This window comes from Arachis stenosperma, chromosome 6 (genome assembly GCF_014773155.1).
Source record: "Arachis stenosperma cultivar V10309 chromosome 6, arast.V10309.gnm1.PFL2, whole genome shotgun sequence".
NCBI lineage: Eukaryota > Viridiplantae > Streptophyta > Magnoliopsida > Fabales > Fabaceae > Arachis > Arachis stenosperma.
Window position 1 is genome coordinate 4597471 of NC_080382.1, and position 15611 is coordinate 4613081.

Below are 15611 nucleotides of genomic sequence, written 5' to 3' on the forward strand. Positions count from 1 at the left end.
ACACACATCTAAATTTCCTTCACCGCATCGTGAAATTATTTGATTTAAGTGTTGCGGATTTGGTTATTACGCTTCTGAGTGTCCAAGTAAACGGACAATGGCCATCAAAGGGAATGATGTTTTCTTAGAATCTCTGATAACTCATATGGGTGTGAGGACATTCTACATTTGGAGGATGCTATAGATGATGAAGATGTAGTTGAGTATACTGTTAGCGACGAGACTCTTGTTACTAGGCGGATCTTAAATGTCCAAGCTAAGGACGATCGTCAAGAACAAGGTGAGAACATATTTCAAACAAAAGTTATGTTGGGAAGCAAAGTTGGATTCATGATCATTGATGCTGGAAGTTATACAAACATTGCTAGCTATACTATGGTTAAAAGATTGGGGTTAAAAAGCACCAAACACAATAACCCATACAAACTGGAGTGGCTAAGTGATGCTGACGAACTGAAGGTTATGAAGCAAGCCCGTGTACAGTTCTTTATTGGAAGATACAGTGATGAAGTACTATGTGATGTGGTGCCCATGTAGACTTGTCATCTACTCCTAGAGCATCCATAATAGTATGATAGGAGGGTATTCCATGATGGTTTTACAAACCGATATTCATTTACTACCTTAGGAAATTTTTCCTTGCACCTTTATCCCTTAAAGAAGTGTAAACGAATAAACTGCGATAGGGGTGTAACTATTTATATAGATACATAATTGTACACGTATGTAATGGATTCTCAATTGTTGTATTCATGTAATTTTGAGATCTACTTTTTTTTATGTAAATTGCCCTATTTAATAAGTAGGTCGTAGAGGTTAGAGAAATAATTTGTTAAATATATTTATTAAATTTTAATAAGTAGGCAGTAGCAATTAAAAAAATTTAATCTATAAAATATTTTAAATATATTTATTTAATATTAGAGATATACTAAATAAAGATTACATAATATATTTTTTTTCAAAAAGAAATAAAGGTAACAGATGGCTCGTGACATCATGCGTCCTGAAGATCACATTGTTAGATACCTTAAACGTCTACCATATGTAATTACTTTTTATATTTGTTCATTTTACTACTACTACTACTACTATTCAATTTGTTTCAGAGTTCAAAAAATTTGGAATCAAGATATCTTCACCAAGATACATATGATCCCCGAGTTAAAATCGGGTTATGAAATAGTGAATTCTATCACATATTTTAAATTGAAAATTTACTTTACACAATGCATTTATTAATGCTTTGATCGGCGGCGTCTAGAAACCCAAACGTTTCATCTTTCACATAGCGAATACACAATTACTTTGGAAGATGTTGCAATTATATTTGAACTCCCAACAAATGGTATGCCAGTATCAGGATTTAAAGATAGCAATACTATTGGCCTCAAAAATAAATTCATGATACAATTTGACACTATACCTACTGCAGCTGATCACAAAGGAAGTGGTGTTAAACTTGCATGGCTTTGCACTCTAAAGCGATTCGTGCAGTTGGATACCGCACTCGGCAGACAGATGTATGTCGATTCATATATACTTGTTTTTTGGGACAAATTTATTTTGTGACAAATCAGGATTGACAATCTACTGAAAGTTCTTGCCTCTGCTTCAAAATTTTACTGAAATTAAGGGCTTTAGTTAGGGTTCTGGTTGCCTGCCACATTTGTATAGGGCATTATGTCAGGCATCACGTTCTAATTGCAAGGATGTGGATGACCCATTGGTGCTGCTTTGTGTATAGGCTTGGGAACGGTTACCATTCTAGCACCGGTGCAGTCGCAGCAAAGCTTTCTGCTTGCGTGCAGGTAAAATTACTTAATATAATATGTTAATATATATTATTTAATATGTATTGTTTAAATATATTATTTAAATATATCGGTTTGGAAAAATAGGATTTTATTTTATTTCAGCTAGATTGATTGGTGCTCACAATTTCATGTATACAAAAAATGGATCTTCTCTCATATCAGGCAGTCACTACATGATATTCCTAAAAACAGGGTAAGTTTTTTGTTATATTTAATAGTTTTTTTTATTATTGTGCATTATTTTGTATTTATATTTATACGTTCTTTTTGTTATGTTTTTGCAGTTTGTGTGAAACTCGTACAATCATGATTGTATGGGAAACACTGTAATTCCAAATGACATCTTGCAGCATCTTTTAATATGGAGTGCAATCGTGCCACTGATATCATTTGAGTGCATTGAATAACATGCATCAGATAGGGTAAGGAGGCAGTTCGATTTTCAACAAAAAGTTCATGGAGAAGCTACTATTCTTGCAGAAGCTCACAACGTGGTCCTAATTGCACTATCAAGCATCTGAAGGATATATGCAATGGTATAATAAGGCATATGAGACTCACCTACAATTGACTGGTTATGTTTCACAGCCTTGCAATGCTCACGTAATCTTGCATACTGCACATTAAATTCACGCACAATCCTACAATAGCCTGTAAATAACCAAGAAAACAAATACAATAAGTATCATCACATAACGTTAACGCTGCTATTTTAAAATAATTTACATACCCAGTTTACTATCAATTTCTGCAAATACGGTGCCTGAAAATACTTCAAGAAGTTGAATGCTATATGCCTAACACAAAATATACGGATAGTTCTCAGAGGCTCCCATGATCCATTACTACGAGCTATTGCTTAAGTAATAGAGTCGTGTCAATTAAAGATACGTCCAACACCATTCCGAGTCACCACATGTGTGTGCAAATGAGTAAGAAAAAAGTGTCATGCATCATAAGTCTCACCCTCAACAACAGAAAACACAAGAGACACAATATTGTCATCGTCATTCTAAGAACTGCAATTAATAGAGCTCTTTTATATTTTTCATACAGATGTGTGCCATCTACCTATACGATTGGTTTGCATCTCCTAAATGCATCAGTGGCTAAGAGAATGGGGGGTTGAATCTTAGCCCCTTTTTTTCTGAGTGATACTTTCTGTCCTTTGAAATAGCTTTAGGAGATTTTTCTTATTTTTGTCTCGTACCTAGTCAAGAGACATTTTCATTTTGTCTCATAACCAGATAGGAGATATTTTCAATTTTGTTTTCTACACAACAGAACCAGAAATGGAGTAGAAGAAAGAGAGAGAGAATCATACCAAGAAGTATCCTGGTTCAGCTGCCAAGTGTAATGCAGCCTACATCCAGTCTCCATCACAACAATGATGGAATTTCACTATAATCATCTTGATTACAAACACCAATTCTCCCTAGGAACTACCCTTCCTATCCGGGACAACTCTAGAATCTATCTCCAATCTTGAACTTGACTTGGTCACCTACCAAGCTTTCAACTGCTAAGTGCTAACCCAACTTGCAAGGGGATTCCCACAGAATCATGATACACAACACAGATGTACAAAGGACCTCTAAGACATCTATGACTTTTTCTTTAATTTCGTACCCTCTGTCTTTTTCCGCTCACTGGCTTTTTCTTACAAACCTCACTCTGTTTGCCTTTTTCACCATGAGACTCAAGACAGACAAAACTAAAGAAAATACAAAATGAAACACATTGAAGGAGAAGAACTTCTGTTAGCTTTGGGTAGCTATGAAAACTCTGTGCTTTCTCTCCTTGCTTCAAGCCTTGGCCGTTCACCCTTATTATAGAAGGGGAAGCTTCCAAAGTTAAAACCGGTCCAACCGAGCCAACTTCTTCTTCTTCAATATCAAAATCGGTTCGGACAGAGAGAAGAGAGACGGAACCGAAAGCAAAACCAACATGCAATTACCTCTCTCTCATCCCTTCTCATCAAACTTCATCAATCTGAGCCTTCCATCTTGACTTGGTCCCCAAGAAGGATTTTTGACCCTTAATGAACCCTTGATCCTTGACAACTCTCTGCTCCACTTCTGCTTCTTCCTCCACATAGTTACAGTAGCTACCTTCTGTGATGGATGAACAAAAAGTAGAGACGAGCCATACCCCAGGGATCTTCTTCTCTGACCGAGTTGGATTGCCACCAATTTTAGGCATGGTGATCTTGAGGCTTCTTCACCACTTCTTACCATTAGTGGTAAAGATCTTAGCCACGCCATACTATAGATATTATTTTTGCAAGGGCCATCACCCTAGCCTTCTGCTTCTTCCTAGCTCCTTTCATGATTTCTCTGATAACTTACTTCTTCTTTCCTGTGACGTGATCGAAGAAGAGAGAGAGGAGAGAGAAGAGAAAAGAAAACTTTGGAAGTAATGAGTGAAATCAGTTAAAATCAATTAAAACCAACTTCCCATAGCCTTTGCCTAGTAACGTGTAAAACATTAAAGGCCATCAAATCAATTTGAAACTTTCTCTTTCCTGTTTTCAAGGCATGCAATAAATCCAAGTTAATTAAAATTTGAATTCCATAACCCATTGAAAGAGAGTAACCGTGGAAAGCATGCACTGATTTCTTTCTCTTTTCTTTAATTTTGAACCAAAGGTTTGTTGGTCTTTCAAGAAAAGGTTTTGGGCTTTTTATTGGTATTCTTGGCCCAATTAACACAAGAACCATTCTACCACAATGTTTAGAACATTTTTGTACCAAGGGCTGAATGTTTGTCAACATTTTGGGCTCCAAATTTCTTTATACCCAATGACCAAAATCTGCAAGCAACATAGAAATTATTAATTAAACAATTTTGAAGCAAAAATTAATTTAATAATTTCTAATTACTATTTTAATAATGTTTGATCATCATATTAATTTGGAGTTTTCCAAACTCATCAAGTTTCGATCTCGACTGCTGTTGATGGATCTTTTTGTGCCATTGCTTCAAACTACAACGGCAAAGATTCATAAGAAGCTTCTCAACCACAAAAAAATTTCGAAATTGCCTTTTGTTTAGCAAGTCATGCTTTGCGATAACTTGTTAATTGAATTTTAACTGCACTTTTGCAATCACAGATTTTACCTTCAAAGATTGATCAGCTTCAATCAATGGCTTTATCACCTCTGCAATCATGTCTGAGTTTAGCTTGGTATGATCTTGAGAAGATCTAGTTCTAGTGCTTGTGTGACTACCATTGTACTATCTTATAACCCAACAAAACTTTCTCTTAATAAGACTACCTTAATAAGTCAATCGTAACTTGTTCTGTATTGTACACACTTAGCATAAAATGTGGTTATCTGAGATTTACACACTTGATAATCCACATCCCCTATGAATGGTATAATTTTTAATTGCTGCAATAACAGTCTGCGGCTCTTTAAAACTAAACTCTATGTCAACAACAAATTCACCGTTTGTAACAACAGGATCTACACTAATAACAATAAATAATTCTGACTATTACTATATGATTCAATAATAATAATAATAATAATAATAATAATAATAATAATAATAATAATAATAATTACCTGAATTGACATATTCAGAAAACTCTGTTGAGTTCATAGCGTATAGATCTAAAGTATGCATGAAAGAAGGCTATTAAAATAATAAAATACACCCGTATATTGTCTTTATAAACATTTAAAAAAATAATCCGTTCCTCGCATATTGTTACTGATGAATTAAAATAAAATTTTTGCTCTAACAATTTGTCCTCTGCAAATTTTATCACACTCAAAATTTTACAAAATACTATAGCATCTAATATTAGAGCATTATACCAAACCTTGTCTAATATCTAAAAAAATGAGCCCAATAATATACTAGAATTCTTCACATTCAAATAGGTCTCACTAAATGAAATTTAGGGTATTTCTTTTTTGACAGATATTGTACTATCTATAAATTCTTGTTTAATTTATGTAAACATAGTGTGGAAGTAAGGTGTTATAGGAGAGATGGAATTCTAAGCACTTGCTTATGTTAAAGTTGTTATTAATTGAATATTTTAAATTTTTAATAAATATATAATAAATATATTAAAACTTAAATTTTATAATTTTTTTTCAATCAATAACTTTTTTTTTTGTTTTTCAATTAAAAGTTTGTCATTAGTCAATGGATTACTCATGTACAAAGCGAATTTTAAGTTTTTGATACTTATTTAAATAGACTAGTGAGTTAATTGTTAGATCAATATCTTTAAGACGTGTTTTTAGAGTACATACGTGCCAGCTAAACGTTTTTTAAAAATGCAATTTCGTTCTTCAAAATACACATCTTATGGCAATATGTTTCTGCCTTTTCAAGATGTTGTACTTACAAAGTCTTATGTTTTCTTTTTGGCTTTGCTTAGGTGCAATTATAAATAGGGTTTAATTTGAGAATTTTTTATATAAAATAAAAAAAAACTTTATTTTAAAAAAAAGTTATTTTAAATTTATTTTTGAATTTTTTTTTGCCAGGGACAAGTTTGCCATTTTTTTCGGCGAACTTTGTCGTTTTTACAAGGTTCGTTACTCCCCTTGACGAACTTCATATAATATGTAAATTTCGTCGACTCTCTCGGCGAACTTCAAGCAGCTTCCCCAATAAAATCTCAGCGAGACTGATTGGAAATCAAAATTACTATTAGTAACTCATCCTTTTCCTTTTACCTTAATCTTCTGCTTACTCTATATAATGTCTCAATGTCTCGAATTTTTTATTGTTTTTCATTTATTATGATGGTGAAATACTATATGATGAAGATAGATCTATCGTGTTCAATTCTGCTGAACCATTATTTAAATCTATGCCACCTAAAGTCGAAATTCTAACAGCGTTGAAGAATTTGATATTGCATATCATTGGTCAACAACACATGAAAAGAGCGAATAAAAATCTACTACAGATATCCGTCCAAAGTAGATAATACTTTATTTTACAAAAGGTATATTATGGATTACAATTGTTATCATTATTTTGTTATTTTTTTGTTTGATGATGGTTTTGGTAAGATTTTATGTTTTTGTAAACTAGATATCAGTTATGTGATGACGAGGACATACGTCTTATTAGGGTTTGGCACAACCGTTGAACAAATGTCCATCTGTTAGAATTATTTATTTTTCTAGTTGACTTGGGTGGAGGAACTTCTACGGATACTGTTGATGATATCACTTTAAGTGGGGAGGTTAGGAGAAATATAGAAGGATGATAATTAACCTAAATATGTCACTTGAAGGTAGTCAAGAGGGGTCAAATGTTGAAGATTTTAATGATGGTATGATGCAAGCTGATGTTGAAAGTTATGAGGGTTCTGCTATTAAAGATCCGACGATAGATCCCTATCAAGTTAACCCTCATGACAGTGAAGATGCTGAGGCTAAACCAACTGAAATTCCATATGAGAAGGAGGAAGAGATGAACTACTACAGTGACACACAAATCGTACTGATAGAGGTTGATATTTTTCGACCATATGATCGGCCGGATCACTTTTTCTCGTTGAATCTCGAGGCAATGACTTCAAATTATTTATTTAGTCAAGGAGGCCTCGAGGATGATCCCACCAATGAGTTTGAGATTGGACAATAGTATGAAAATAAGGAGGAAGTTATTATGGCAGTTAAGACATATAGCATTAGGAGGGGTGTGGAGTATAAAATACTAGAGAGTGACCAGTTAAAGTATGCTATAATGTATTCTCAGTTTGGGACTGGTTGTCAATGAAATATACGCATAGGTTATCACCGAAAGCAGAAAAAATGGGAGGTGAGAATATACAACAGTCCTCATACTTGCATGCAAACATCAATAGTCAAAGCCCATTGAAGGTTTGACTCGAATGTGATTACTCAGCACATATTCACAATGGTCAAAGTAGATCCAACCATCAGCATAATGGTTCTGCAAAGAGGTGTGGAGAATCACTTTGGTTACAAGGCTTCGTACAGAAAAATTTGGCTTGTAAAAAAGCAGAGAGTCATTGCTAGGATATATGGAGATTGGGAGGAATCATACAATGATTTTTTTCGTTGGTTATTCACAATGCAGATATACTTACCTGGAAAGCTTCATTACATCGCCTTTACTTATAAATTCTTAATTAAGTAACTACTTATATGTTAAAAAATTGATGGTTTTTTAGGTATTTGAGTGCTTCATTACATCGCCTTGGCCTACTTCAGTCAATAGTGTCATGTTTCATCGAATGTTTTGGACGTTTCTTCCGTGTGTTGAGACTTTCAAATCATTTATTTCCATCAATGGCACCCACTTGTATGGTAAATATGGAGGCATTTTGCTCGTAGTTATTGCTCGTATCCTAACATGTTTTGCGCCATGAAACTACAATATGACAGAATAAATTAAAATAAAATAATTTTAAATTAACTCACTTTTTGTCAAACATATTCAATCTTAATATAACTACCTCCATAAAATATAATTTAATTCTAAACCATAATCAGTTCAACTGAAATAGTAATCTAAATAAAAATAATAATTTAAAATTAACTAATTTATTATCAAACACAACTATTATATATTACTAATTTTATAATCAAAATATACCACATGTCACTCTTTCATTACAATTGAAATCAAATCTTTCTCTCTAAAATTAAAGAGTTCTTCTCTCCTCCCTCTTTCTTTTTCTATCTCTCTCATTCCTTCACCCATTTTATCTTTCTTATATATCATTAACAATGATTAATTACAAATTTGACTATCAAAATGTGTAACATGATATTTTCTAATTGTATTTAAATATTAAATTAAAATTAAAATATTAAAATTAAAATTGAAATATAACTATATTATAGGCAATAAATCTAAAAAGATTTATATTCCCATAATGTTATTACCAGTAAAAATTATAGGCAATAAATCTAAAAATTCTAAATACTTGGACCATAAACTATAATTTTACTCTAAAGCATAATTAATTCAAACTTCAAATGATCATTTCACATTATCTAAACTAACAATAGATGGTACTCTAAACTAACTATATCATCTAATTATCAAACTAACTAAAATTAAAAACTAACAACAAAACTTAATCTAACTAAATAAACATGTTAAAATCATAAAATAATACAACAATAAAATTAAAAAGAGACAGACGAACATAATTACTTGAAATTATCAAAAAGATGGAAAATAAAAAGTTTTACCAGAGAAAAGAGGATGAGAATGAAGAAGAGTGAAAATGATGAAAAGTGAAAATGAAAGGGTCACAGATTTTTATATTTGGACGAAACTCCTTAAAATTTGCCGAAGAAACTGCCGAACTTTACATTATATCAGAAAAAAATCCTACAGAATTTATAAAATTATCTAATCAGATTTATATATATAAATGATTTTAAAATAATAAATTTAAAAATTAATTATTTTTATTGATATATCAATAATTCAATACACGATTAATTAGTAATGGGGCATCAGACAATAGCTTCGGAGAAATGGATCTCATGGATTATGGGAATGCAAATGGAGGTGGTGTTTTAGTTCCAATTTACTTGTCTGCCAGTGATATGGAGAGGTTTGCAAAAGAACTTGATGATATGCTTGGGAACCCAAATCAACCTATCCGAAGTGATAAATACCAAATAATTCTCAGAATCTACCCTATAACTAATTAATTATAGCATATGTACATTATTTGGGGTGGGGATTCAGAATAAAGGAATGGTTTGTGTAACATGGCATTGGTTAGGTGGTATTGTGTTGGTTTTTTTGTTAAGTTGAAACAAGAAATTATGAGCAACTAACCAAATCCATTATGTTCATTGAGATTCAAGTTCATATGAACCTCAAGTCACATATTGATCAAATATAAAAAGAAGACAGAGAGATAGCTAAGCTTGTTTCAAAAGAAGCATCACATTAAAGAAAGAAATATACAATACAAGCATATCCCATAACAAAAGGGATTTCATTAGACACTATTTCCAGCACAAACCATATTAGATTATTTCCACTAGTCATCATGAGGAAATTCATCAGTTGACAAGAAACTAAACACTACCGAATCCTTAATGTTCCCTTTAAAATAAGTGTACTTTCTGAGCAGACCCTCCTTAAGGAACCCAGCCTTTTCCAGTACTCTCTGAGAAGCCTTGTTCTCAGGGGAAGTGAAAGCCTGCAACCTTACCAGATGAGACAAGTCATTGAACACTTGAGGCACAGCCATCTTCACTGCTTTGGTGGCTATGCCTTGGCCCCAGTAGTCTGCGGCCACGGCATAGCCTATGTCAGCCTTGCATCTATCATCACCTGACCACGGATACACCGAAACAAAGCCTATGGAACGGTCGTCAAGGCAGATTGAGCGTCGCCACGGATGAGGTATGCACACGTCTCTTATGAAGGCCAAAGCCTCTTCCCTTGAACCACAAGTCTTCCATCTTAAGTTTTGTGTGACTTGATCATCCCCAGCCCAAAGCAAAAAGTCGTCAACATCGCTTAGCTTGAATGGCCGCAGAGATATTTTTGAGAGATCCAAATTCGACATTTTTCACCATCTGCCTTATATATTATTCACGTTATTTATAATTTTATAGCGGCCTTGTTTTTGATACACCATCACCTACTAGTCTAGTATACCAACTCACCTACTCCACTATCCCCGTATATCTTTCATTTTTTTATCTCTGTCAGGACCCACTCACCTTACCCCATAAATTTAAAATATGTGTAAATAAAATGGACAGCCACAGCCAAAAACTATTTTCTTCCAATTTATATATGATTTAAAAGACTTTAAACTGAAATTGGATAGGGACTGCGCGAACGCAACTCCCCACTACCACAAATTATGATGTAGGCTCTCCTACTTGAGGAGACCTTAGGCAGGCACCCTTCCTAAGTGCAATAGAAATCACCAACCTAGGCCATAGGCCTTCTTGATCACCCATTGACCCCATCCAGGTAAGTATGTTAAAATGTTGCTCATTAATCTTTATTTATACACTGCATTTTCACCTTCCTTTCTTTCTCACAGGTGATGTGGGACTTCAAGGTTCCTCTGTTCTTTCTATCTTTATGAACCTGCGGCTTCTCCCTTTGGATTGGCGGTATCTCTTTCGATGAACAAATAGGGAGGCCAATTCTTTTGTTCTCAAAACATTAGGTTTTTGGCAGATCAAAGTATACCTGTTGTAGTTGGAGTGTTAGACATGTATGAGAATTTTGAAGGTGCTGCTTCATTTTCTTATTATTGTTTAAAGCAAGAAAACACATGGGAAGTGAGTTAAGAACAAAGATTCAGAGCAAGCCTCAGATATTTATCAAAAGTAAAAGACTTCTGCCAAAAATATAAATAAATAAATGAAAGAAAGGAAAAAGAAGAATCCCATGATGAGCACTTTAGGATGCAAAATTGAAAAGGAGGTAGCAGAAAACTTGGTACGGTGTTTAAATTTTAATAATAATTGAATTAACTCTTTCAGTTCAAGTGTTCCATAAACTATGGTGATGTTTGTTGAATACAATTATATGCTGATGCTGGTTAAGGCTTTGGGACTGGTTCAAATCGATTTGGAACATTTCCCCAATCAACATGGTTTTCCATATAAAACACATGAGAAGTGAGTTAAGAACAAAGATTCAGAGCAAGCCTCGGATATTTATCAAAAGTACAAGACTCCTGCTAAAAATTTAAATAATAAAATAAAAAGATGAGCACTTTAGGATGCAAAATTGAAAAGATGGTAGCAGAATCAAACTTGGCAAGGGAACACGTAGTCTTCCTACCATTAAACTGAAGATGAACGTTGTTTAAATTTTAATAATAATTGCCTTCACTCTTTCACTTCAAGTGTTCCATCTACAAGTTTACACAACTACACAAATGAATCAAGAATCCATCACCGCAATAATTCGTGCTTGTGTGACATTTAAATTCACCTTGACCTTATGGATGGTATGTGGATTCCTTCCTAAATATGATACAACGATTCACGTACAAGTGATTGCACCATTGAATCTCCATGGGTGAAAACCAACAATATATGATTGAAGAGATTTCAAACTGAAATTAGGTAGGGACTGCGCGAACGCAAGTCCCCGCTGCCACAAATTATGACGTAGGCTCTCCTACTTGAGGAGACCTTAGGCGGGCACCCCTCCTAAGTGCAATGGAGGTCACCAACCTAAGCCATGGGCCTTCTTGATCACCCATTGACCCCGTCCAGGTAAGTATATTGAAACGTTGTTGCTTAATCTTTATTTGTACACTGCATTCCACCTCCCTTTCTTGCTCCCAGCTGATGTGGGACTATCTAGCTTCTCAAGGGTTTTTATGTTCCTTCTATCTCTATGAACCTGTGGTTTCTCCCTTTGGATTACGGTATCTCTTTCACTGAACAAATTGTGAGGCTAATTCTTTTCTTCTCAAAACATAAGGTTTTTGGCAGATCAAAGTAAGCCTCCTGCCAAAAACATAAATAAATAAATGAAAGTAGGTAGCAGAATCAAACTTCGTAAAGGAAGACATCGGTGTTTAAATTTTAATAATAATTTCGTTCACTCTTTCACTTCAAGTGTTCCATAAACTATGTTGATGTTTGTTGAATACAATTATATGCTGATGCTGGTTGAGGCTTTGGGACTGGCTCAAATCGATTTGGAACATTTCCCCAGTCAAGATGATTTTCCATAGAGAGACTCTGGATGTTAAGTCAGGCATGATGCTTCCATGTGTTGAAGTTTGAATCTTCCAACTTCTCAGCAATAGGAAGTAAAGCCTGTTTGGTAGAAGATGAGGTTGAGAGAATGAAGGCTACGGTCAAGATCTTGATTCTTTGGGTCTGATAGCATAAGATGTTTTGAGCAAAATCAGAGAAAAGTAAAGAATTGAGACTGAATATCAATTGCACTCTATGCAGAGAATGAATAATGTGAACACAAGGCCAAGTACCTCTGCATTATACAGATGCAGAGCCATGCATACTACTAATATGTGACTGAAGTAATGACCTCAACAAACACTTCTTGATCTTGATTTTCTAACTACTGCTACCCTACTTCACTTATATTTATATCACTTACACAAATGAATCAACATCCATCACCACTACTGTAATTTGTGCTTGTGTGACATTTCAATTCACCTTGACCTTATACTTTATAGATGGTATGTGGATTCCTTCCTAACTATGACGGATTAACTACGAGTGATTGCATGATTGAAGCTCCTTGGGTTGCAAAGAAATCCAATACACAGTTAGTCTTGTAAAATTATTCACTTATTCTATGTATATGGCTGCACATCTAACATTATGAATACATTGCTGAATACCAGGCTTGTTTATTCCTGTTACCTCCAGTACTCTAAAAGCTTCTTAATTAGCTCCACGCTTTTCCACAGTGCTAACTGCTAAGTGCTAACCATGAAGGATGATTGACTTGTTTATTCACTTATTTTATTTACATGCAACTATGCAAGTAACTCTCCTTTATGGAAGAGCTTGAAAGCTAAGGCTGCTGGTTGAGAATTCGGCCCTCACACGTGTAATTCACTCACCAATATAATTTCATAATTCCTCCTCACAAATAATAGTTTGAGTGAGCTCAAGAAGATGGATTAACCGCAATACTATGGTGATGAGAGAGTATTTAAGTTTTTAGGATTTGGTTGAGTGAGCTTTTAAAAAAAGATTTGGATAATTTAGAGTCTGAGGTCATGTGCGTATCAATTCTCCACATGCTTAAAGCATGGTCAATAAAAACGAAAATTAAAGGTTCCCACAAAATAACGATGATACAGGAAATGGACATCTTCCTTATAAATATGATCAGTTTATGTTACTCTTCCCTAAACCAGTTCAATCGTGTTAACTTTGCAAACAATAGTACACACCACACAGTGGATCTTCAAAGACAGAAGAGAGATGATATAGCAACAAAATAATATATTCCTTCAACCTTTGTTTCTTATTCTCGTGCCTTTTATTTGGGAGTAAGGGAAAGAAGAGAACTAACTAGCTAGCTACTGTTACAGTGAACAAAAACCATTCTATTCAGTTCTGCCTATGCACAACTCAAAATTATGAGCAAAATAAACCCAAGCAACTATTTTGCAAAATATCTCATCCTAACACCAGCTTATTGCAGTATGCAGCTTGATCAGAATTAAAATAGAACATGTAGGACTGCAGATTCATTCAGCCATTTGTGAGCACCTTCCTCGCAGTTTAATTTACAACCCCTGATTTTCTTGAAGTCTTTCCACAACACCTGAATAAACAACCAAGCAAAGCATTAGCTAATCAATTTGGAAAAACCTTTTCATAAGGGTTCTGGTATATACTACTTCAAAAAAAATAAGCATGGCCAATGTATTTTAGTAATTAGTTGTTCAATTGAAACGGATGAGAAATGTTAAGTTGCTGTTCCCAGTTGCGCAAACAGGGACACACCAGATTCAACATAACCTTACATTATAATTACAATACATAATACAACACCAAATCCATATTTTAGATACAAGTTAAGTGAGAAATCCAGTTTAGCCAGAGAATAAATATATCATAACTTCAGCTATATATGCAGAGAAAATTAAAAACCTAGTCCAAAATCCAAATGAACTAGTGGCGACGAGTTTAGGTAATATGCCTCAATGCCAAGAACATTTCGAATAAAAAGTAATGAAAGAAGAAAAAAAAATGAACCATTTATATTTCTTCTTTGATCCGCATGGACAGGGTGCATTCCTGCCAATGCTATTTTGTCCACCCTGAGCCATATTAGACCTTGCAAGATCCAATGGAGTTGAACCAACCAGCTTTTGGACCTATAAAACATCCAAATACCCTAAATTTAGTTGGTTGATCGGTTACACTGAATTCAATTCAAAATTATCTCCAAACCAAAACCTTTTTTTTAATCATAACGTGGTGAATTGATTTAAGCAATTAGAAGCATTAACCTCGCTAATAGTTGTGGGCAATGGTTTTCCCTCTTCTTTTAACTTCTCAATCTTCTTCTGTGCTAACTTCGCCCAAGTGAACTTGGCAAGCGTATTCTCAACTTCAACAAGCGTCGAGTTACAATGCTTCGCCGCTTCTTGTTTTTGATCCCTAGTCAGATTCTGAAAATTACCGAAAATAAAATTTAACAAAAACTAAAATTAACAATAACTGAAACAAGATCGATGAGAAGGAGAAAGCGTACGTACCTCTCCGGTAGGATCAAAATTGGCGAGGCATCGAAGGATAGCTTCGTATTTTTCGAAGGCGGTGGTGAAGGTGACTTCGCTGCTTCTTCCAACCACAAACTGCTTAAAGGTGCCGATCCTTCTTGCGTTCTTCATTTCATCCGCAAAGCCTGTTTGTTGAAGGGCAAAACAGACAAATCACCATTAGAATATGAGGAACGAGCTAAGCTAAGATGAGATGAAGAGAAGAGGAGGATCTGACGGAGGAGGGTGAACGATTCGGAGGAGGAGTCGTTTTGCTTGGGGTTTTGGCCTGTAAAGACGTTTTTGACCTTGTCCATCCATGAGGCCTGAAGCTGTGGTGTAGAGAAGATGGAGCGATACTGTGACTTGTGGATTTGGCTAAAGGATGAGCAAAGATAGTTATTGCTCACTCTCACGAGTGCACGCATTGAATCGTTCCTTCAATCTGAGGGGTTTTTTCTTTTTTTTTTTTTTTTTATATTCCGATGCTGTCACCTCCGCTGGCGGCTGTCTTCAACTGCTCGTCTCCGCTAAACAGAAGGGTACTGCAGTGCTCCCCCATCGTGTTCAAACTT

At 34.7% G+C, this 15611-nt stretch overlaps 2 protein-coding genes and 2 non-coding genes across 4 annotated transcripts; all 4 read right to left on the reverse strand.

Annotated features, from left to right (window-relative positions):
* Positions 1-9718: 9718 nt before the first annotated feature.
* LOC130935938 (uncharacterized) lies at positions 9719-10401 on the reverse strand. Its single transcript, XM_057865871.1, has one exon. The coding sequence runs from the start codon at positions 10366-10368 to the stop codon at positions 9835-9837; it is 534 nt and encodes a 177-aa protein (XP_057721854.1). The 5' UTR covers positions 10369-10401; the 3' UTR covers positions 9719-9834.
* A 230-nt stretch (positions 10402-10631) lies between these two features.
* LOC130936991 (U1 spliceosomal RNA) lies at positions 10632-10792 on the reverse strand. Its single transcript, XR_009068234.1, has one exon. It is a non-coding gene; the product is annotated as a U1 spliceosomal RNA (small nuclear RNA).
* A 1105-nt stretch (positions 10793-11897) lies between these two features.
* Positions 11898-12057, reverse strand: LOC130936992 (U1 spliceosomal RNA). Its single transcript, XR_009068235.1, has one exon. It is a non-coding gene; the product is annotated as a U1 spliceosomal RNA (small nuclear RNA).
* A 1607-nt stretch (positions 12058-13664) lies between these two features.
* On the reverse strand, positions 13665-15530 carry LOC130935823 (uncharacterized). Its single transcript, XM_057865728.1, has 5 exons — positions 15275-15530; positions 15034-15182; positions 14785-14946; positions 14528-14649; positions 13665-14093 (listed from the first exon to the last, which is right to left on the reverse strand). The coding sequence occupies exons 1-5, from the start codon at positions 15462-15464 to the stop codon at positions 14051-14053; spliced, it is 666 nt and encodes a 221-aa protein (XP_057721711.1). The 5' UTR covers positions 15465-15530; the 3' UTR covers positions 13665-14050.
* Positions 15531-15611: the final 81 nt, after the last annotated feature.

Coding starts and splice junctions, on each gene's coding strand:
- LOC130935938 (XM_057865871.1), bottom strand. CDS start 10,368: ATGTCGAATTTGGATCTCTCAAAAATATCTCTGCGGCCATTCAAGCTA.
- LOC130935823 (XM_057865728.1), bottom strand. CDS start 15,464: ATGCGTGCACTCGTGAGAGTGAGCAATAACTATCTTTGCTCATCCTTT. Junction 14,650..14,784: donor TGCCCACAACTATTAGCGAG/GTTAATGCTTCT, acceptor GATGTTTTATAG/GTCCAAAAGCTGGTTGGTTC. Junction 14,094..14,527: donor TCAAAGAAGAAATATAAATG/GTTCATTTTTTT, acceptor TTGTTTATTCAG/GTGTTGTGGAAAGACTTCAA.